The sequence below is a fragment of the Sceloporus undulatus genome, chromosome 4 (assembly GCF_019175285.1).
Source record: "Sceloporus undulatus isolate JIND9_A2432 ecotype Alabama chromosome 4, SceUnd_v1.1, whole genome shotgun sequence".
Classification (NCBI taxonomy): Eukaryota; Metazoa; Chordata; class Lepidosauria; order Squamata; family Phrynosomatidae; genus Sceloporus; species Sceloporus undulatus.
In genome coordinates, this window is record NC_056525.1 from 83,052,769 (window position 1) to 83,077,083 (window position 24,315).

A 24,315-nucleotide genomic window follows, 5' to 3' on the forward strand; every position below is an offset into this window, starting at 1 on the left:
CATGTTGGCCAATAGCCTGGGATTCTGGGAGCTGAAGTCCAAATTCTTAAAGAGCACAGTTTGGGAACCACTATCACAGAAAATAATTGATTTTTTTAAAAAAAGCAAACTTGTCCCCCCCCCCAGTACTTCTTGGCTAAGCAGGGTCAACCCTGGTTAGTAATTGGGTGGGAGACCGCCAAGGAATACCAGGAGCTTATGTAGGCTATATTTCAGACAGAGGAAGGAACTGGCAATGTTCCTTGCCTAAGAAAACCCTGTGGAAATCATGGTTTCACCATAAAAAGTGGACAGGCTGAACTTTGCAGTGGTCCCCAGACTGTGCCCTTTGTTTTGGACTTCAGCTCCCAGAAGCCTCAGCCATGTTGGCCAATAGCCTGGGATTCTGGGAGCTGAAGTCCAAAAGTCCTTAAAGAGCACAGCTTGATGACCACTGGGCTAAAGCCACAGAATTGGAAGCTAAGTAGGGTCAACCCTGGTTAGTAATTGGGTAGGAGACCGTCAACCAAAACTGTGGGCTATATTTCAGAGGAAGCAACTGGCAAGACCACCTCTTAGTCTTCCTTATGAAATCCATGGGGTCCCCATAAATTGATAGGCACCTTGAAGGCAAAGACACTAAACCCTCCTAAATGAAGGAGGGACATCCCTGGTTTCATTAGGTTTACATTTCTTAGGTCCAAAACACACTGGAGAAATAATCCGGTTTGAGACCGCTTTAAGTGCCCTGCCTCGATGTTAGGGAATTCTGGGAACTATAGTTGTGTGAGACATTGTGCCTTCTCTGTCAGAGAACTCTGGTGCCACAATGAACTACAGTTCCCAGGATTCCCTAATACTGAGCCAAAGTGCAGTTAAAGTGGCCTCGAACCGGATTATTTCTGAATTGTGTTTTGAAACAGAAATCGAAAGCAGCCAGGAAAGCTCCTTCTTCATTTGGGAGGGTTGTGTATTTCATATTTCATAAGGTTTTCCAAGGCAAGGAATACTGGTTTTGCCAGTTTCTTCCTCTGAAATATAGCCTTCAGATTTCGTTGGCGGTCTCCGGCCCAATTATTAACCAAGGTTGACCCTGCTTAGCCTCCAAGATCAGAATTCTGTGATTTTAGACTATTTAGACCACCTTTAGGAGTGTTAAGACATTTATTATCTCTATGATCAATCTAGTGGGCGGGGATCGGAAAGGATGACGTCATCACAGTCGGCCGAACTGGGCACCGCAAAGCTTCTTGGGAAATGTAGTTCCCCCAAAAGTGGGCAGAGAGGAGGTTGGGAGTCGAGGTGCCAGAAACCATTTCAGGTTAATGTTGCAGGTTCCAAGGTAAGAGCCGGTTTCATACACTCATAACAGAGTTGTCTTGGCAAGATTTGTTCAGAGAGGTTTTGCATCCCTGTGAGGCTGAGAGAGTGTGACCTGCCTAAGGTCACCCAATGGGTTTCCACTGACTGAGCAGGGATTCGAACTCAGGTCTCCAGAGTCATAAGAAATAATCCAAGTTGACACCACTTTTAACTGCTATGGCTCAGTGCTGTGGGATCCTGGGAAATTGTAGTTCTGATTGTGAGACATTTAGCCTTCTCTGTCAAGAGAGCTCTGGTGCCACAACAAACAACAAATCCCAGAATTCCATAGCATTCAGCCTTGGCAGTTAAAGTGGTGCCAACCTGGATCATTTCTGCAGTGTGGATGCAGCCATAGGCAAAGCTTTTTCATTATTCAAACCTCTTCACCACATTGGCTGTCACCTTAATTGGTCTTCTTAAAATATTTTAACCTTGAATGTTTGACTGATGGTTTTATTATTATGTTGGGGAGGGTTGGGTATTGTTTAATTTATGATTATTCTGTATTATGAATTTTATCTCTTTTATTGTAACCCGCCTCGATCCGTAGGGAGAGCTGGGCTAATAATAATAATAATAATAATTATCCCTTTTGGCCATTGTGCTTCATTACATTACATTCATTGCAGCCTTCCCAGCTTTCCTTTAAGTAAGATAGCAAAGACTGCTCCCAATCACTGATCTGTACCCTATCCACCGTTTTCTCCCCTTTGTATTACAATATTGACTACTGCCACATTTGCACTGCAGAAATAATCTGGTTTGACACCACTTTAACTGCCTTGGCTCAATGCTATGGAATTCTGGGAACTGTTGTTGGTTGTGGCACCAGAGCTTTGCCATAGTAACATATTTTAATCCAAATACTCTGTCCGTCTGACTTTATTCCAGAAATGCCAGTTACAGAACTGTCTCTCTTCTGTCTCTCCTATCTTACTTATATTAACTCTTCAAGTGAATGTACACTGTACTTTTTAGCTAATTGTAAGGTCATTATCAACCTCAAATGTTGAAGATTCTTCCCTTCCACAGAAGAAGTGTCTCTTTCCTATAATCTGGGACTTTTACCTGTTTCAGAATTTCATGGATAAGTTTGTTGTACGAAAACCCAGAACTGAGGGACAAGCGAAGAAACAAGGATGCGGAGGAAAAAACTACAAGCAAGCCACTATAGAGTCTCTGAAGGTAGGATTTCTTACAGCAGAATACAAATGCTAACAATATTTTTTAAAGGCATAATGTAATATTTTACCATTGTCCTTGCATTTCACAAAACTAATTTGTATTTCAAACAGGTTTCTGAGGATATAAATAACAACGCAGGAGCTATTTTCAGAGAAATGTAGAACAATCAGCACTCTGGAATATAAATTACAAAGGGAGGGCATTATTTTTAAGTCATTATGACAAAATCCTTCACTAAAGATATCACACAGTGAACTGTCAAGTACAGTCAGCCCTCTATATCTATGGATTTTTTTATCTGTTCATTCAAACATCTATGGTTTGAAAATAATTTAAAAATATATAATTCCCAAGAAGCAAACCTTGATTTTGCCATTTTATATATGAGGCACCATTTTACTATACCATTGTATTTAATGGGACTTGAGCATCCACAGATTTTGGTATCCATGGGGAGACCTGGAACCAAACCCCAGTGGATACCAAGGTCCCATTGTACAGTCGGCCCTTCTTATACACGGATTTTTTATACACAGATTCAAGCATACACGGTTTGAAAATGTTCAAAAAAAGTATAAATTTACCTTGATGTTCCATTTTTTATTAGGGACACCATTTTGCTATGTCATTATACTTAATGGGACTTGAGCATACACGGATTTTGTTATACACGGGGGATCTTGGAACCAAACCCCAGCGTATAACAAGGATCCACTGTATTCTTAAAGCATTAACGTATATCATATATTGTAGCTGCCATATACATATCACATCTACAAGAGATGTCCTGCAACTACAGCCCACAAAACTCCCCTCAGACTTCATTTCAAATACGACTTCAGTACATGGTGTTAGTACATACTTTAAGATATTACGCTTGTCGAATTAGACCCTGAAGTCTTTGAGTAAAGTGTGACACATCATTTATACGGAAATTGTAAGTATGATTTGAGAAGACAGAGCATGCAGAGGAGCAGTTCATGAATATGTGGGGCTGCATCTACACAGAATTAATGCAGTTTGACATCCTTTTAACTGCCATGGCTTAATACTATGGAATTCTGGGATTAGTAGTTTTGTGAAACATTTAGCCTTTTCTGTCAGAGAGTTCTTATGCCACGGCAATCTACAAATCCTAGGATACTATAGGACGGGGCCATCCCAGGATTCTGTAGGACGGAGCAGTGGTCAAATTGCATTAATTCTGCAGTGTGGCAGCAGCTTGGGTTATATTTTCACATGCCACTGCCCCAAGCTGGTATACAGCCCAGCATCTATATTGTCAGAGAGCAGAGGGAATCTGTGAGAAGAAACACAGCTGTTTTTCATTAGCAGGATGTGCTGCAGCAAGCATACATAGGGACCTCTGAGGTTTTTCAGAATGTCCTGCTGATTACATGCTTGCAGTATGTCCAGCCATAGGAGAATAGATGGAACTGTGCTCATTGATCCCCTTCACTCTCTGTATAAAATTGAGATTAAAACATACAAAAGTTTAAAAATATAATCTGAAACACATACCTCATATAAAAGCCACCCTGTTATGATTTTAAAAAGTTTTCCTAAACAAAAATGTTTTTACTTGCTGGTGAAACACACCCATGGTGGAGAGAATGGGGCTGCACTGCTTACAAGGTGGGTTTGAGGATGGAAATTAGTTGCTGCATGGTCAGAACAGAATTGTGACCTCCACAGCAATAATAAAAGTGAGTTGCAGTGGCATAAGTGTGACTCAACACAATCATAATTCACTAACAGGAGAAAAGCCCACATCTCATGAAGCATATACAGTGGGCCCTTGGTATCCACTGGGCTTTGGTTCCAAGACCTCTGTGGATACCAAAATCTGTCGATGCTCTGGTCCCATTAAATACAATGGCATGGTAAAATGGTGTCCCTTATATAAAATGGCAAAAACAAGGATTGCTTTTTGGAATGTATGTATTTTGGAATAGTTTCAAGCCACAGGTGGTGGAATTCGTGGATGAAGAATCCATGGATATGGAGAGCCAACTGTAAATATGAGACATTATGAAGGTGATCTTGGCAAAATAGACTGAAAGGAAGACTGGAAAATTAGACTTGGGAACTGTTGCCACCAAATATGTACCTTGATTCCTAACTCTGCCCTGACACTAAAACAACTCTTTAATATTTATAAGCAACTGACATTATACTGAGCATTGTGGTAAGGCATTAGGTGAAAATCATAGCATCTGGTTAAAGAAACAGCACATTTACTTTGCACTACAACAGATTACAGTTACTGTGATGATATTCCTGAGTTTTTGAAATGACATGTTTTTAAAAAGAGTTTTAGAAGGTAATCATAAGATCTGTGAATATTTGAAAACAGCATGTAAAATGTATCCATGTAAACTTAATCTAGACTGTTAAATCTTAGTTTTTTGTGGGGTTTTTTGGTCTTTGTGGCCATGTTCTAGAAGAGTTTCTTCCTGATGTTTCGCCAGCATCTGTGTTAGTTTAAACACAGAAAACAATGTAGCAATTTCACAATATCCTTGTCCATTGGTAGTAAAGCTTACAACCTTTTTACTTTTACCTCATCTGCTTTTGTTGTCCATGAGTTTGCTTTTTGTTGTCCATGAAGTTTGCTTCCTCCGCAGTACACTTTATCCTAGCTGCTTCTGATTTCTAGCCTTTTCATTTTAACATTATCTATCAACAACTTTTATCAATCCCTGCTTAGCCACAGAAACCCACTGGGTGACCTTGCGTAAATCACATTCTCTCAGCCTCAGAGAAAGGCATGGACAAACCCCTTCTGAACAAATCTTGCCAAGAAAGCCCCATGATAGGTTTGCTTTTGGTTGCCATAAATCGGAAATGACTTGAATTCACACCACCACCATCACCACCACCACCACAACCCCCTTTGCTTGCTTGCTCATTTCACCTACGGTATATACATTATTCCAAATCACCCTCACAAACCTTTGGCTTTAATTTTGTGAAACATTTAGCCTTCTCTAAAAGACAGCTCTGGTGCCACAATAAACTACAGTTCCCAGGATTCCCTAGCACTGAGCCAGGGCAGGTCTCAAACTGGATTATTTCTGCATTGTGTTTTGGACCTTAAAGTGGGCAGAATAGTAAGGGTTCTTCTCCCTGAATATATTCTTTTCTCAGAATATACCCCCTAGTGTATTGCTACCTGGAGGAGAGAATGCAAGTGTTGTGATTAAGTATTGGGTTTGGAGTGAAAAGAAAATGCATGACCCATAATAAATGAGGGCAGAGGGGAAGCCTTGGATTAGAAAGTAGTGCAAAATAAGAGCTGGGGTTAGGTTGATAGGACTCTGAGGTGTTTTCAGGTTTTTTTTATGAGAAATGCCTACTCAAAATGCACACTTCAGAATCGCAAGTGAATTGAAGATGGCAGGCTAATGAGTTTATTTTGCTTTCTAGATCTTGCTCACTTGCATTGCATCAGAGACTTGCTGTGAAACAAGTATTCATCTGTTAGGATTATCAAGTTTTCCGTACTTGACTGCCTGTCATCATCAATAATTTATAGGTCAATAACAGCTGCATTATAAGACACAAAGCACAATACATTTATTTGCAATAAGTATGTCTGTCTGTTCTGCCTCCTAATGATGATTCTCCTTCCCAGAGAGTTGTGGTTGTTGAAGATATAAAAAGATGGAAAGCTATGCTAGAGCTTTCAGGGCAGCCTAAGGAGAACCTAATAGAGGCCTTAATGGAATTAAAGAAGAAAATACCCTCAAAGGAAGTTTTACTTTCAACCAAAATAGGTAAAATTATTTTTATTTTTCACTAGACGTATTTATCATAGTTGGTGAGAATAAACAGAAATCTTAGAAGTGTTCCCTTTTTAAAAAACATTCTGAGTGGTTTGACAGTCTTTCAAAGTAATCTTACCTTAAAACTGATCAGCACTAGGAAAAATGTTGTTTCAGGTGCCCATGAAAGACTTTCTACATTTCTTTCCTTTTCTGCCCCCAGAGAGCTTACATTAGCAACATTTATTTACTTACTAGTTTTAATACCCAGCATTGTTCAGGAGAACTATTAATCATTGTTAATGTCCATTGAGTTTCAACTGCTATGGAAGATGTCTACCTGTCTGTTTGGGTGTTCTTCACACTGTGTATCAGTCTCAGTTTCCCTTGAGAGAGCATGCAACTCCAGATCAGCTGCCAAACATATTCCTCTGTATGAATGAAAAAATAATTGGGTTGCTCGCCATGTCCACTTCAAGTGAATTTTGAGTGTATTAAAATTCTGTAATCTCTGTTTTAAGTTGGACTATTCCAAACATCTGCACCAAATCTGGTGGAAATTCATTCAGCCTACAGACAGACAGAAATGTTATTTTTTAAATATATAGATGCATTTATTTGGAGCATTTAAAATTATTCTAGTCTGAGAAGTCCTTAAAGCAGTTTACAATCTATTTTAAATACAAGAAAATATTAAAGAATCACTAGGAGGAGTCTTCAGATATTCTAGCTGCTACTCTGAATCTGTGGCATATAGCAGATATATAAGGGAGAGTTGAAGGGAAAGAACACTGAAATGATGGAAAATGGGAGATGTATTCCACCGATCTTGGGGAACAAAATGTATGTTAAACCATGTTGTTGTAAAAAAAAGGCTTTTTTATTTGTTCCGCTGACACATTTCATGAACACCCTTGTTCATAAGCTAATTCTTCTGTTTCTCTTTTTTCTGTGGTTGTAGTCAGAGTTTCTAGTGTTAAATCAAAACACACTAGAAACTGGCTACAACAACAGAAAGAGAAAAACAGAAGCATTAGCTCTTGAAGAAGAATTTTCCCAAAACACATCAGCTAAACAAATAAGAAAGCCTTTTTTACAATAACACAGCTTAACATATGTTTTGTTCCACAGGAACACAAGAGTATATCTCCAATTTTCCAGCATAGCAGAGACAGACACCGTCCTCGTAAGCTGTCAAAGGAGCTAAATGTCAGTACCTCACAGTGTAGAGTTTTCTTCCCTGCATTGCTACTGTTCTGTGTTGCAGCATCTTGCTGCTAGTGACATCTGTAAGAGGTTGTGTGTGTGTGTGTGTGTGTGTGTGTAAAATAAAGATGTTTATAAGTTTTTGGATGTTCTGCATAGGTTAACAAGGAACTGTGTTACTTTATGACTATATGATATGTAATCCACTTATTTTTCATTTTCTACAAGGCCATACTGTGAATAAGATGCGTAAGTATCCAGACAAAGATGTGGCTACTCTTGCCAGAGAAGTATATACTGAGTGGCGAACGTTTATCAAGGATCATTCAAATAGACCCTCAATAGAAGTGAGGAGTGACCCCAAAACGGAGAGACTTCGACAGAATGCACGAAAGTTGCTTGCTGAAGCTTTAGAGACAGAGGTAAGTTGTATATATTATTATTTTTTGAAATGAATTTGTATTATCTTTATTTACAAAAGTTAGTCTGTTGCCAAGTTAGTTGATATATCAAGAATCCAAAAGTTAAAAAGTTGCTGGCTTTAAAGATAACAGAGAGCATTTAAACTGTAGCGACAGTTTTTTTTACAGTTAAAGTAGTCCTGCCTTTGCAGTTTACATAATGTGCATAACAGAATTGACAGTGGCTCTGCCTTTAGTCTTGCCCCTCTCCTCCTGTTGCAGGTCTGCTGGCATGAATAATAAAATTTTTAAGTACTGTAGGTATGTTTATATATTATTTATCATGGGGTGTGTGTGATTATTTTTAACTTGCAGTTTTGCTGCAGGTATTGTGTGTGTTGATAACATCATAGTGCAGTGGCTTCCAAACTTTTTACATCTGTAACCCCCTTTACATTTACATGTAGATGTTGTCCCCCACTTGATGTAATATATGAATAAAAACAATTTGTTTGTTTAGTTTGCATATTTTCATTTCTATATTCATATATATTCACATTTTAATATTTTATAAGGAAATAGCATTGTCCAAATTAGAACAATTTTATTTAAATAAATTCAGTACTTAACATATATGTAGATTTGACACATACTGTCTCACAGACAGCCACATTCACATAAGCCAATGCTCACAACAGATATGTGCACACTCAGTCATGCTCTTTCAGTCTTTCTTTCACTCAGCACACATACTCATTTACTTTCTCTCACTCACACAGTCACACAGAAATATTCATTCACAAGAGCCCTGGTGGAGCAGTGATTAAATGCCTGTACTTCAGCAACTCACTCAAAACCATAAGGTTGCGAGTTCAGTACCAGCGAAAGGGTTCAAGCTCGACTCAGGCTTGCATCCTTCCAGCTTGTTGGGGGCAGTTAGCTTACAGTTGTAAACCGCTTAGGGAGTGCTTAAGTGCACTGATAAACGGTATAGAAATGTACTTGCTATTGCTATATGCAAGTATATGCAAGTGCATATGTGAGTGTGTAAAAAAGAGATGAAGAGTGACTGTGTGTGTGTGTGTGTGTGTGTGTGTGTGTGTGTGAGAGAGAGAGAGAGAGAGAGAGAGAATTTGTGCAAGCTTGGGATGGGCCCCCCAGAGGCCACAACCTAGTGAGCTTCCCCACTCTTCTATTTCTCCCTCTGGCAGAACTGGTTGCTCCAACCTTCCGCTTCACCTTTCTCTTCCTCTCCTGGACAAACAAGTTTGGGAAAAGGAGAAGGGGAGGAATCAGGGCCTCCAAGTCTCATACCCCCTTTCAGCAACTCTTGTGCCACCCCCTTGGGGGTCCGGTCTCACAATTTGAGAACCACTATCATAGTGGATTTTCCTTAGTGAAGTGGGAAAAACCTTAAAAGCTACAAAATGGCTTTGTTTTCCTCCAGAACTTTCTTCCAGAGAGGAAAAAAAAAGTTCATTGAATGGACTCCACTGCTGTAACTGAATGTATCCTGACATGAGTCCCCCTAGTGATTCTTGCTGTTAGTGAGAAGATAAAAAGTCTAAATAAATATATTTTTAAAAGAAGCATGCTTTTAAAAATCTATTTTGTGGTTCCTTTAGGAAGTTAGTAGGTTTGTCAGTTTTTCTCCTTTGACCTTTGACAGTTGCAGTAGTGGTAGAAAGCTATATCTGTTGAAGACTGGAGGAAGAGACTTCTATTACCCTTGTTAGATGAATGACAGGACTATGTGCGTGTGACTTAGTGTGTATGTGTGAGATAGAAGCCGGGAGGAAGTGCGTAAGAGAAAAGAAGCACAGTAATACAGTTGTACCATATATATTAGCATGGGGATAAATTTTATTTTTTATAATTTTTTTATGGAGAGAAATTATGCAAAGTTGTAGCTTTGACCAAGAGGAATAAATAACCATTTCTGCAGGTGAAGAATAAATATGTCAAAATCCATTTCTGAAAATGTTTCTTTGCTATTCTCAGTATAATTCTGTTTCTGAGTAATAACAAGAGTTTAGTTGGATCAAACCGAAGTCCAGTCTGTTCTCACATTTTGTTCACCCAGTGGCTAAACAGTTTATTCAACCCAAAATTATCTCCACCCAAATGCAGTCCTGTAAACAGAATGGAAGGGTATGGATTTTCTAAATAAATAAACAGTTGGATTGCAGTGGCTTTGCAAGAGCATTTGTACGTATGTTTCTTTGCAAATAAAAAAACGTTCTTTGGAATCTCATTTGGTGACAAGCCGGGAAACTTGGTTAAATAAAAAGGTATTTGCCTAATATTCAAAATACATCAGCTTCACAGTAGATATCATGTCATCTATAGCTGGTGCCATACTACCTGTTTTCAGAAAGTGATTACTGGGGACTAAGAAGGGGCCTCAAATACAAGTACATAACTGTAAAATCAGGCAGAATTCCATACTGGAAGATGACCCTTTACATACCTGAGAACCAGTGTATTTAAGGCTAAAAAAATTATTGCAGTCACTTTGAATTATTCCCAGAAAAGACCAATGGCAACTGGAGTTGTTTTTAGACCTCATAAAATATTTCCCTCTGACCAGTCCCAGTACTTAGCAGCTGTATTTTGAATAGTTGAACTTTCCATGATGTTAGAAGCAGTCTTCACTCTGCGATATTTTGCAGTATTTTAATCTGAACATTAAGAGAACACAAATACTTCTGGAAATGATTAATCCATGCTTGTATTTCCCAGAATAACAATCCAAATTTGCAAAGCTTTCATGGTCTAGGATCACCCAATGTGCATGCCCAAAATGTAAATGAAATGTTTCTATTTGTCATTCTAAGAACTGATGGAAAGCATGGAAATGTATATTTATTCTTAGTTCTTTATGTGCTAAATCTTTAGCCCCTTAGATGTTCTGTATTTCAGGCAAAGTTTATATCTGTAATTAAGTGTTAGTAAATCAAAGTTTATTGTGAGAACCTACAGAGAGGGTCAATAGTTTACAAAGTGGTGGTAAACATCAGATCCCTGTGGTATTCTTAAGTAATGAACACAACAAGAATTCTCTCTGAGCTTTAATGATCAGTTTGCCTGCTATATTAAACTCCACAATAATTATCCGTTTAATGTATTCATTAATTATCCTTAAATGGCATGTCAAGGCACTCAAGAATTACAAAGCAAAATTTAGAAGGAGTGTTCACAGGCCTTGTTCACTCTGGTCAGAAAATTATGAGCCATTTCTGATAAGGAGCTAATGGTCGGTCCTGTTACTCCATTTACTAGGAAGGCCCCTGGCACATTACCTTTAAATAAATATTTAATGTTCCTAATCTGGAGCTGTTGCTCTAATCCACTTTAAACTTGACACTGTCCTGGCTCATTTTTGTCTATATATGTACAGCAGCAAACATTTGCAAGGTGTGTATCCTTTCCAACAAAAGACTGGATACACAGGTTTGGGGCAGGTTATTGTCACCTGCATACTAGCATGTACATCAGTGATAGACAACATACAACTTGTGGGCTGCAAGTGTTATTGTGCCCTTGTGTGTTTATGCCTGATCCCTAGTACTAAAATTACAGTGCTGAAAATGGCATAGCTATGCCTCATTTTCATTGGGAAAAATCTCCTTGCATGACATCTTTCCCATCCTTATTCCTTGATTTCTTCTTGTCCACACTTTCTTCCTATCTCTCACCTCTTTGCTGCCACAAATCAACAGACTTGGTGGTGAAATAGGCAGCAATCGCTGGACTTCATTTGCAGCTGCTGCCACACTGCAAGATTAATGCAGTTTGACACTGCTTTAACTGTCGTGGTTCCATCCTATGGAATCTTGGGATTTGTGGCACCTGGCGTCTCTTACAGCGAATACTAAATATTGCACAAAACTAAAACTCCGGAATTCCATAGCATTGTGCAAAGGCAATTAAAGCAGTGTCAAACTGTATTAATTCTGCAGTGTAGATGCAGCCTGTAAAACTACCTTTGCCAAATTCATTGGTGGTGCGCTTCCCAACATCCCATGGTTTTTCTCCTGGAACCATTAAGTTGCACATTTCTGTTCCATAAGCCATCTTTTTGTTGCATTATGATAGTGGTGGCTATCACTGTTCCTTCCTTTACAGTTGCTGTATATGTGTGTTTGTTAAAAGCTGGTTAGTGAATGTAAACAAGCATAGTGCCACTTGTTTTTTACATCTGCAAGTCCTTACATGCACAGCCAGAGTAGGAAAGCAACAGCAACCCCTTAGTAACAGAGCAGGTAGGCAAGAGAAATAATGGTGATTGCTTAGCAGCAGCAGCACCTCACTAGTTCTCTACTACTTGCTGTAAAAAAAAGTCTCCGTTATTTGTGAACCAGACACAGGAGTTGCTGTTTTGTTCTATTTTAATAATGCAACTATGGTGTTATAATGTTGTTCTATTGGTCTTGCTTGAATGGAAGGCTCTCAAAGAGAATTTTTACTAAGACCAGAGCAAAATTTGCTAAAATAATCTAGATAACCACTGTCTTGCTACAGCGTACCCATGGAAAAGTGTGTGTATGTGTATGGATGCACATATGGGGAGCAGGAGCAACATCTTGATGTATCACCATGAAAATGTGGAGGAGGTGGGATTTGTAATATTGTTCCACTGTATGGGCACTGTACAGAAATATATACACAGAAATGTGGAAAAATTCCAAATCAGTGGTAACTTGTTTAAAAGAATAAAGTCCAAACGATGAAGGAGGATACGAAGAAGTGTGCCACAGTGATTAGACTATAAATATTGCACCTGTTTCAATCATGTTCAAACTTTCATAAAGGAGTCTGTGAGTAAATTATTTATCTAGATAGGATGGACAATGGCGTGTGGACTGTGCAAACCACTGATGATAGTTCCAGAAATAAAGCAGGTGAAAATTGATATGTAATACCATAAACACCTAAGCGTAGCATTGGCATACTGAGAATATTACTCCTGTTGAATGCCTGTGTATCTCCCATTAAGACTGCTATTAGGCACAAAACCCTAGTAGGAAAACACTGTGGCAACCTTACTCATGTTTATGCCTGCACAGGCTCCAAACCTAGGTCCAGATAGTCAAGACACATTCAAGACAACTTTAGCAGAGTTAGATTAAGACTGTATCAGCACTGCAAAAATAATGCAGTTTGATACCACTTTAACTGCCATGGCACCATGCTGTGGAATCTTGGGATTTATAATTTTGTGAGATATTTAGCATTCTTTGTCAGAGAGCTCAGGTGCCACAAGAAAGTACAGATCCCAGAATTCTGTAGCATTGAGCCATGGCATTTAAAGTGGTATCAAATTGCATTATTTCTGCAGTGCAGATGCAGCCTAAGTCAAAATCCTTACATCGCATATCCTGTCAGGGGATTTCAGCTTACAGTAACTAACCAAGAAGGACATCTTGGCATCATAGTTGCTAGCCCAATTAAAATATCAACTTAGTACATGGCTGTTGTAAAAAAGAGTGGGGCAGATTTCATTTTGAGAATAACTGGAAAGGAAAGAAAACATAAAACTATCAATATCATACTGCCCTCATACAAGTTTAACTTGCAACCACACTTGGAGTATTGTGGGCAGTTCTGGTCACTGCACCTGGAATAGTCTTTTGTAGAGTTAGAAAAGGTAGAGAAAATGTCAACCCAAATGATCTGGTGCCTAGAGCATCCTCCCTGAAGAAGGATTCTAACATTTGGGGTTGTTCAGCTTATATACTTGGTAGAAAAGTATAAAATTATGCATGGCATGCACAAAGTAGATAGGGATCTTTTTTCTACATCTCATAATTTTAGAACTCAAGGTCATCTGCTGAAACTGAGTGGTGGGAGATTTGGGACCGATAAAAGGATCTATTTCTGCACCCAGCATTATAGTTTGCTCTGGAATTCACTACCATTGCTTAGTATCTGTGACTGCCAATTTACACAGCTTTTCACACAAGTCACTGGGGATGTAGCTGTCTTTGGCTGGTAGTATTTCCTTTAGTATTGGAAACAAGATGCCTTCATTGTTGGACAATTTAGAAATTGTACTTCCCTGGAAAAGGCCACTAAATATTTCTAGGCTAAAATGCATGAGGCTGCTTGTAAGAATAGAATCATCTTTTACAACACCCTGAGACTTTGTCTCTTCTCTACATCTCTCATATCTTTTGCTGGTAGCCATAGTGGATATACATTCCCTTTAGTACTAGAAACGAGGTGCCTCTGTAGATCAATTTCTGGGGAACCAAAATGAAGGGAAAGCAGTACTGTATCAGGACCTGTTTCACTCATGACTTGCTTCTGAGTTTCCCATAGGTATTTGGTTGACTACTGTGGGAAGAGCATGGTGAGTTATATAGGCCTTGATCTCATTCAGTATGGCTCTTCTCATGGCTGAAACAGAAGTAGAAGATACTCAAAGGCATTGGTCTAATGAGCTTTGGACACTGCATTTTGGATTCATAGTCTTACAAAACAGTGTAATGAGTGATCCTGTGGAGTACATTGCTTCCAATAGAATACTAAAAACATAATTCTGATGTAATGTACAGGTAAGAGAAGAAAATGACTGTAGCCACAGTGGAGGTGAAATACACATGAGGATAGTAACCATTGAGCTTTTTGGATTCTCCTTAGCTATAGAATTCCTCAGTACTAATGGCCAAAAGAGAAATAAACCTTTTCTTGCTATGCGTAGTTGCTTTTCATTTATTTCTATATAATTTATTTAGATGTCTCAGCTGTGCCAAATTACATAGCTTGGCACATGTTGAAGCAATAACTTCATAATTAACATCTAGCAAATCCCTTTCTGTTTTCTTAATTACACCTCCTTACACTTGCTCACAGAGTCTACATTTCCCTTTACAGCCCCGCCAGTCAGTCCTGCCAAGTATTTAGAGCATCTAGGATTTGGTTTTGGAGTTGAGTTTGAAATGCTATCAAAAGTGTCCTGTATCAGTGAATGTTATTGGAGGCAATACTACTTCATTCGTAATTGCACTTGAACCTGATACCTCAGGTTGGCTGCAGATTAGTTTCCTGTTGGGTTGGCAAAAAGTGGCTGACCACAGTGCCTTGTTCTTTAATTGCTGGAGTGAAATTAAATTGCTCTTCCTGTTTTACTTGTGATGTGAAGTGGATTTCCTTGAATTTGAACTGATTAAGAAACCAGCTTCCAATTTCAAACAGTTAGTCTCCTTATTAAACGTAAGGATCTCATTTCTTACTTTCTGTTTTCAGATTGGGCACCCGCTGGCGGAAAATATTGAGCGAGAAGCTTTTCATCTCTCTTCCCGTCTCATTAACGGACCCTACCGCAGGACCGTGCGAACACTCATCTTCTCTTTAAAGCACAAGCCTGAAACTCGTACACAAGTGCAAAGTGGTGAGCTGTCACTTAGCACATTTGTGCAAAGCCACAAAAAGTAACTGAAGTCCCTGATCCAGAGTAGGGCTGTGTGAGCCTAACATATCCAGATCATGTAACAAGAGGTGATTCTTCAGTTTCTTGGGTGGGTAGGATAATAATGTTAACCACATATTGGTTTGGTAGTACTGGAGGAACGTAAACATTTTGGGAAATCACTGTGGGTCAAGTCTTCATTTTATGCAAGAGGTGGTGTGCACTTTAGAGAGTAAACAGGAACGGGGAAATGAAATCTACTTTACGTTATAACAGCATGGAAGGTAACTTTAATTGGAAGATGAGCTCATCTTTGGAGGTAAATTTTGCTCCCACTGCAGAATACAGTAGAACCCTACAGGGTCTTTGTAGTATGCATTAAAGAAACACTGGTACCAAATGCAATGGGGCCACAATTAGCTTATATAAACTGAAGACCAGCCTCTTTGTTTTCCTCCAGTATATGAGTCATCTCTGTTTCACATATTCTGTACTATTATCTGCTCACACTTCATAACAAATTACTGTACCTAAACAGATTTATTCTTCAACTCAATATTGAGTTTATATATGTTAAGGACTTTTTTAAAAATAAAACAAACCAACTTATTTTGAAATCCAGTCAACTATGAGAAAATAGCCCGTTAGAGAGGTCTACTCAATAAAAGCAAACACTGTTTGTAATAAAATCTGAACAGCTATGATTTTGAAATCTTTTAACATGATATTAAAAAATCTCTTATTTATAGTGCCACAAGGGGAAGGTTAATGAATTCAATCACCTTCCCCCCAAGTCTTCTATTTTAATATATGTATGGTCAAGATAGTATTGATTTAAGAATAAATGTGATTAGAACTCAGACTGTGAATTTCCTAACTGGTATAGTTTCCATAGTGGAAGACAGGGGAAGGAGTCAAGATAGGGCCAGTAAAAAGAAAGCGAAAATTTGGCATCAGACAATAATTTTGAATTTAATATCAGACAAAAATTGGGAATTTATCTCTTTAAAGTGTATTTATTATTTTTAATGTGTGCTAGTACAAATAGTCTTTAGGAAGACTGTACTTCAAAGCAGTTTATGTTAATATGTTAGCCACTGAAAGATGGGCAAAAGGACTTTCTATCAAATGCTATACTAGGAAGAAAGGATATCTACAGATAATTGGCTAGGAGGCAAGAGGGATTTATATTCAATTCTGTTGTTTTAATTGTCATGTATATACACTGGAGGAAAGAACAAGGATGCAAGCACAGTGCTGTAAAAACCAGCGTAACAGGTTCCTGTGTAAACAGATGTGAAGTAAGGAGTGTGCTTGGAGAGGTTTTATTCTGTTTTTTATATTTGTCCATGCCATTTCTCTGCTTTTTCTGGTAGCCTGCAAACTACGGCCCGAGACAGATGGGTCAAAAGTGGCATGGCAGCAGCAATACTAGGGTTCCAGACCTTGCAGCAACCGCATGGTCTGGATCCCTAGTGTGAACGACAGCGTCTTAATGGTGGCGTCCCATCCACATGGGCACCACCTTGATGTAAGGGATGCGCAGCGTTTGCACGTCGCTGTGCGTCACTTATGTCATGAGTGCACCAGGTTCTTTTTACTCCGGAGGGACGTTGTATGGTTTGGTGGCTGCGGCGTCCCTCCGGAATTAAAACGGGTGCCTGCAGACCACCATTTGCAGGCAGTCTGTCTCGAGTCTACATCAGACCTTTTAAGCTCCACATACCTGAATCTGTTTGTACCCATCCATCTCTGCTCCCTCCCTCCACTTTAAAGAAGCTGCCAAACATGTTTATGATGGCAAGGCTTTTTATGCAAAATCATAGGGAAACATCCTGGTTGAGAACAAGGGTCTAAACTCCAGCCACATACAGCTGAAGACTGTGAGACTGCTAATAGTTCTGAAAATAGTAGGGAGTAATCTGTTGTAAGTCACAATACAAATAACGCTCCACTTACATTACAAAAGGGTGTGGAAATTAAAGATGTCTCTCTAGTTCTTTGCAATCCCCATGGCTCCTGACATGTGAGAGTCAGTCCATTTTGTGTGGTGCTGTGAAGTTCAGGTGAGAACTGCCTTTGTAACATATGAAGGGGCTCTATGTGGGAATCCTGTTCACTGTCTGAGCAAAGCCATTTCTTCCTATTAGACTCTTCAGTCTAACATGACAGGGCCTATGGGACAAGCTCAGCTGCTCCCCATTAGCTTCCAGCAAACTCTGACAACTTGGCAGGCTAGCGGAAATGATCCCACTACATCAGTTGTCCTTTAGTTTTTGCCGCCTCCTCAAGCAGATTAACCCATGGAGTGCCTTGTTCACATTGAGGTTGCATACTTTGCTTGACAGATAGAAAGTCCCTTAGCACCTCATCCAATCACCAGCGAACTAAGACACATCTGTCTCAGACTCGCTGTGAGCCTAGCAGCTTTGTTGTGACATGACTAAAGCCTTTCATTCTGTTAGGTCTCAGCCTTTGACATAGAACACATAATCGGAGCTCGTGTAGAGGTAGTGATCACCATATGACCTTTGATGGGTATGTTTAACACAGTTCGAGGATTGCTATTACTCAGATCTTACTCTCCCCACTTCCCTTGTTGTTGCTGTTGTCTCTTTCCTCTCACCTTCCTCTTCAGGAGCAGGGTTCTCATTTTGCCTTACCTCATTAAGGGCAGGCAGGAAGGATGAGCAGGCAACAAGAACCATTGAAGAAGTAACAGGAGGAGAGAAACTATAGCTACATTCATCCTGTCAATGTGTTAAAGTGACAAGCAGAATCTCTGTCACTTGTTGGTCCTCTGCAGTGGGCCACCTGTCAGAAACAATAAAGCCAAAGGTGATGGCACAAAAAAGAATTTAATCACATTTACTCAGAGGTACGTACCACTGAATTTAATGGAACTTACACCAGTAGGAATAAATCCTGTTGAACTCAGGGGGGCTTACCACTGAGTATATGTGTAAAGGATTGCACCTCTCACCCACAAACTCTACAGATCAGAATAAAGATTACTCAATAGTACTGTCATTGAAATATGTAGAGGAACCTGATTTTGAAAGAACTGTACTTTTTTGCTTTCTAATTAGGAACAAATAATACTTAAGATTAAATTGTCCCTGACAAGAAGGGATGTGAAGTAAATATTACAGCTAAAAACAAACACTGAGAATAGTATAATTAGTCTGTTACATAATCCTTGTTAGGAATATGTTGACATGATCACCTTTGTTTAAAAAGAGTATTGAGAAAAGGGTATTTCTAACATTCTCACTGTTTGGAGTATACCCAGGTAATTATTCTTGTTATATTGTTATGTTTTGAAAACTAAAAAATAGATAGTGACATGTAAAATCAGAGACAAGGAGTGGCAGAATCGGGAATTTGGTGCATAATTTCTTCCTACAGAAATAGTGTCCTTCCATGAGTTATTTTTGAGTAACTGTAACTGACACAATGTTGTTATGTTAGAACTCATACTAGAATTTTCTTGTGCTCTCTTGCTTCATCACAAAATTAAGCTATTTTTCAATGTGACACAAAAAATGTTTTTCCTCCTTTTAAACTCATTTAAGTTCAATAAACTCCCTATTGGCTGATATGCAATTTGATTTTAAAATAATGCTTGTACTTTTTATCCCGCCAAATTATGCTTGGTGCAGTTTTCCTGTATAGGTATGGGAAGAGATCTTATAGCACTTTCGGGACTAACGATCAAAACACACTGCAGAAACAATCCAGTTTGAGACTGCTTTAACTGCCCTGGTTCAGTGCTAGGGAATTCTGAGAACTATAGTTTCTTGTAGCACCAGAAGCTAAATGTCTCACAGAACTACAGTTCCCAGAATCCTCTAGCACTGAGCCAGGGCAGTTAAAGAGGTCTCAAACTGGATTATTTCTGCAGTCTTTTTTGGCTCTAAGAAACAGGTTGGTGGCATAAGCTTTGTAGATTTAAGTCTGAAAGCTTATGGGAACAACTTCTTTCCCCTCAGTCTCAAGGGTGCTACAAGATTCCTTTCCATAAGACCCAGTCTTTGAATTTTCCTAGATAAAATAAGTAGTGTAGGCTCCAGTCCTATTTGCTGCCTAGACAGAAGGTCCTCTTTGAGAGACATACAGTTGTTTGGGTGAAAAACATAATATAAATATAAACAATAAAATAATAATCAGCATTTTCTAATCTGAAGCAATGTCAGGTGCTGTAGGCTATATATCAGTGGAAGGAGCTAGCAAAATGACCTCCGAGTGTTCCTTTCCTAAGACCATCCTATGAAATCCCTGGGGTTGCCATCAGATGACAGGTGACTAGAAGGCACACATACGTGAACCCAGCCACCATGTAATGGATCTATTGATAATTCCAGACACTGGAAGTCTTAAATTTAAGAAGGCAAACATGAGCACAGTCATGAAACACAGTATCAGCGGAGTGTGTCCTTTCTAACTGTTCATGAACAGTTGTTGTGTGCCTTCAAGTCTTTTCTAACTTGTGGCAACCCTAAGGTGACCCTATCAAGGGATTTTCTTGGCAAGATTTGTTCAGAAGGAGTTTGCCTTTGCCTTCCTCTGAGACAGAGAGAATGTGACTTGCCCAAGATCGCTCAGTCGGTTTCCATGGCTGAATGGGGATCTGAATCCTGGTCTGTAGAGATGTAATTCAATGCACAAACTACTACACCACACGGACTCTCATAAACAGGCTTGACTCCAAAAGTTGACAAATTTTAGCATTTGCCCAAGTTTGGTCCTAGAGCCAGCAGAGAAACCACTCCTGTATGACTAATACTAGTTACCAAAACAGTATCTTATGTTGATCAGATGCACAGACATTTCTCTGTTTCTGTGTCTGATCTGTTGCAAGTCAGCTGAGACCCACTGAAGGTTCTTTTCTTGAAAGCCCTCCAAATTTTGTAGCCCATACTGTATATGAGCCCTGTGTCTCTCTTGAGCATTTTATTAGCCACCCCACCCCAACCCCATTAAGAAAGAACATCACATTATAATCTTAGATCAGTTTGGCAAAGACAAATGTCAGTCATCTTTCCTCAGTTAATTCAAACCCATTTTGATGCTTTAACTCTTGTTTAAGAATTAAAGGTATACCTTTAACTTTTAGATTGCTTAATTACTTAGCAGTAGCCTCCACCTTGAAATGACAGTGCTGTAAAATTATTTGTTTAAATACATTGCAATTGACAAAAGGGGTTCAGCAAACTCAAAAGTGACAAGAAAGCGATGCTTTTTCAGATAATTAAAATATCACAATTGTTAGGACAAAACAACAAAAATCACTAGGAGGCAAGATGAATCTTTTAAATGATATAGAGCAGAGAGCACTATAGAAAGTACCACACAGAGCACCACATTTTAGTGGATGATTTCACACATAACTATATGCGACAAGAACTGGATCTGCGTTTGTCTTTAGGAAGTCTTTTCTTTCCCTTTGTGCTCCAGAGCTGCAGCATCTCTTCTACACAGTGCTTTGCTTTATTCGAAGAGGATGCCATGCTGCAAGGTACCACAGGATGGTGCTCCATACAGTCAAACCTACCAACACAACATGAAGCAAAAGAGGGTAGGATAGAAACTTCAAGCAGAGTTGAGGAACAGAATCCTTTTGCACATGGAACACAGAGGCCTAGAGTGAGATATGATGGAAATAGTTTTGAATTGTAGGGGAAGGTTTTCTGAAGAATTATTTAATCTAAACTCCTGTAATAGGTTGGCATTTGCTAGGGATATCTGAGAGCCAACATGGTATAATGGTTTGAACATTGGTCTGTGATACCAGAGATGATGGTTTGAATCACTGCTCAGCCATTGAAACTCGCTGACTGATTATGGGCAAGTCACACTCTCTCAGTCTCAGAGAAAGGCAAACCCCTTCTGAACAATTCTTGCTGAGAAAGCCCCAGAAATGACTTGACGACAAACATCATCATTTGGTAGCAGATTCTTGGTATCACTGAAATTTGGTTTCAGGATCTTGCATGAATGCCAAAATCCATGGGTGCTCAAGTCCCATTATATACAATGGTGTAGTAAAATGATGTCCCTTACATAAATTGGCAAAAGCAAGGTTGGGCTTTCTTGTTGAATATTATGAACATGGATAATTGAACCATAGATGCCGACTTTGTGAACAGAGAGAGCTGACTGTATTATGTGGCGCTTACCATGTACAAAGATCTCCCCATGGAAATCAGGTAGGCTCCCAATCTCCGATGTTTCTGTTGCTAATTAAACATAGACTTGTTTGTCCAGGGATTTTTCTGATTTCTACTCTGGTCAGTGATTTTTGATGACCCTTTTAATTGTTTATGATGTTGAAATCTGCCTTGCTAAAACTTTTACTGTAATTTCTTGCCTTAACTATTTTGCACTTCCTAGACATAGGAACATTCAGCTGGCTCTTGATCATATTAGCAGAGCTAGTGCTTACCAATCTTTGACATCTTGGTGGCCATTGATAGAATAAAAGAGAAGCAAATATTTGATCTGATCCTGTAGAATTAGTCTTATATATTTGGGCCATACAATCATAACTGAAATTAAACACTTCCTAATTGCTTTAAAAGTAATAGGGCCGTTAAGCCTTAAATCTCTCTTATTTAAATTAATACAAATGAAAAATGGTCAGCTCTGATTGATGGCCTTGAATATTATCATAATTCTATAATATATAATTGATTTTTAAAATTATCTTATAATAAATTCTCTTAATTAATTAATTAATTATAAATTCTCTTCTGGCACTTCTTATTTCCAGAATAAACAAGTCTAATTTCTTCACATGTTTTATACGTAATAACATGACACAAGATATTAAAATTCAATTTAGAGAGAGCATAGAGGTGCTATCCACTGTATAGAAGTGTCATTCAGGTGGTGGAAAAGCCAAACTATTCAGCTTCAAAGAAGAATGTACAAGTTCATAAGGATTAGTAGTATACTAAAATGTTTGTTGTTGCAGTGTGCCTTCAACTAATTTCTGACTTATGGCAACCCTAAGGGGTTTTCATGGTGTTTTCTTAGCATGTTTCTTCAGAGGGGGTTTGCCATTGCCATCCTCTGAGGCTGAGAGTGTGTGACTTGTCCAAGGTCACTCAGTGGATTAAAATGCCCAAACCGGGATTTAAACCCTGGTTTCCAGAGTCATAGTCCAATGCTCAAACCACTACACCACACTGGCTCTCATATAATATACTAATAATTAGACTAGTTGGCTAGACTGAACCCAACTTCAGCAAACTTTATTCAAACATTATTCAAGATGTAACACCACCATGCCGTTTTGTTGCTGTGTTCTCTTTACAACGTGAGCCACTGAAGAACAAACTGTTCAGGAGAAGAGGAAGGATTCATAAGAATAAGATGTAGTTCTGATAAATGGTAGATTAGAGAGCTGGAGTCCACGAAGACAATCAGAAAACTGAAAAATTGAAAGTTTATTTCATTCTCACCTTGGTTGGGGCTTCACAGCCCTACCTATCGCTTCAGAACTTTAGCAGATGTTGCCTTTGCATTCTAAAGCATATCTCAAAAGTTGATCTATTGCCACGACAAAAATACTCCAGCTTTTATGCTGCACAAATGGAAGCAGCGCAGCAAGAGTCTCTAATGTACTAATAGATAATCAGATACCCACTTACAGCTGTGCTAATGGGAAGCTGAGTTACAGTGAGAGAACAAGCTGCCCTCACACCTACAAAAACTTCAAAAATACATGATTAAGCATCTTAACCACTGAGGGGATGACAAACCGATCATGAGTCAACAATGTGCCGGTAAGGCACAAAAGGTCAATTCTATTTCAGGCTGCATTAACAGAATGTACCATCCATTCCCCGGTCTTGGGCTGCAACAGGGTTGTGTTTTTGTGTGGCTTTTTTTTTTCAGAGTCAGTTCTGGCCTGATTTGAATTGTTGTATTCAGATCTGGCTACTCACAATTCAAGGAAGATGTGGACAAGGGTAAAGTTTCCCAAGAAGAGTTGTACAAGTTAAATGCTCAGTCCATAGGAGTGCATGGGGCTTGAATACTAGAAAAGGAGGTGCCTAGGACTGGAAAGCTTCCTGCTTAAATCACAATCTTGACTAATCCCAGCAGTTAGTGGTTATTCTGTGATAAAGCTTATATTGGCACATCCCCAGTGACATTATTTTCTTTCATTGCCATTGAAGCACATGTAAATTAGCAATGTAATGGTGTGGTTAGTGCTTAGAGTGAGAGCCAGCATAATGTTGTGGTTTGAGTGTTGAACTATGACTCTGGAGGGTTTGAATCCTCACTTGGCCATGAAAACCCACAGGGTGACCTTGAGCAAGTCACAGTCTCTCATCCTCAGAGGATGGCAAAGACAAATTCCCTCTCAAGAAACTTACCAAGAAAACCCTGTGATGGGTTCGTCTTATGGTCACCTTAACTTGGAAACAACTTGAAAGCAAACAATACCACACCAGAGTATTTAGAGCAAGAGTGGCAAAGTTTCAAGTCTCATTGGCAGTAGCCACTATAGCCAATGGCAAGAAGTGCTGGGAGTTGCAATCCCACCACATATAGAGGGCTGCATTAGGATTAGGACAAAGCTGCCTTGAAATTTCTTTCAAACAATGAAGCTCGCTGGATCTCCAATCTCCATAACCCAGTCACCATCTCCTAATATTCAACCTCACAGGATGTGATGGGGAAAGAGTATTCTGGTAAATAATATAGCTAAGGGATAACAGTGGTGGGCAAAACCATTCCTTGTCTCAGGAAGGAAGGTGGCATGGGAGCATGGTTTTTTATTCAGGATGGCTGGGTGATCTGAGGTCTGTATTGGGTGCCATGGTGGGCCACCACACAATTCCCATCCCTAATCTATGGCTACAGGAGCTAAAGTGATACATGGTGTAGCCACAGGTAATGAAGGACTGAAGGAAGCTGACATTAGAAAGGTTCCCTTGTGTATAACTTGATGACAGCACTCAAATTATGCTTGAAAATTATGGGT

The 24,315-nt window shown here is 39.2% G+C and overlaps 1 protein-coding gene across 1 annotated transcript; it reads left to right on the forward strand.

The window, feature by feature from the left end:
- The first annotated feature begins 1,172 nt into the window (after positions 1-1,172).
- On the forward strand, positions 1,173-16,177 carry TCEANC2 (transcription elongation factor A N-terminal and central domain containing 2). Its single transcript, XM_042465731.1, has 5 exons — positions 1,173-1,321; positions 2,422-2,529; positions 6,167-6,308; positions 7,731-7,924; positions 15,155-16,177. The coding sequence occupies exons 1-5, from the start codon at positions 1,187-1,189 to the stop codon at positions 15,341-15,343; spliced, it is 768 nt and encodes a 255-aa protein (XP_042321665.1). The 5' UTR covers positions 1,173-1,186; the 3' UTR covers positions 15,344-16,177.
- The last annotated feature ends 8,138 nt before the right edge of the window (positions 16,178-24,315 follow it).

Bases quoted from the DNA above. Each gene is read 5' to 3' on its own strand.
- TCEANC2 (XM_042465731.1), top strand. From the start codon at position 1,187: ATGACGTCATCACAGTCGGCCGAACTGGGCACCGCAAAGCTTCTTGGG. The intron at 6,309-7,730 runs GTAAAATTATTT...ATTTTCTACAAG, and splicing joins TTTACTTTCAACCAAAATAG to GCCATACTGTGAATAAGATG. The intron at 7,925-15,154 runs GTAAGTTGTATA...TTCTGTTTTCAG, and splicing joins CTGAAGCTTTAGAGACAGAG to ATTGGGCACCCGCTGGCGGA.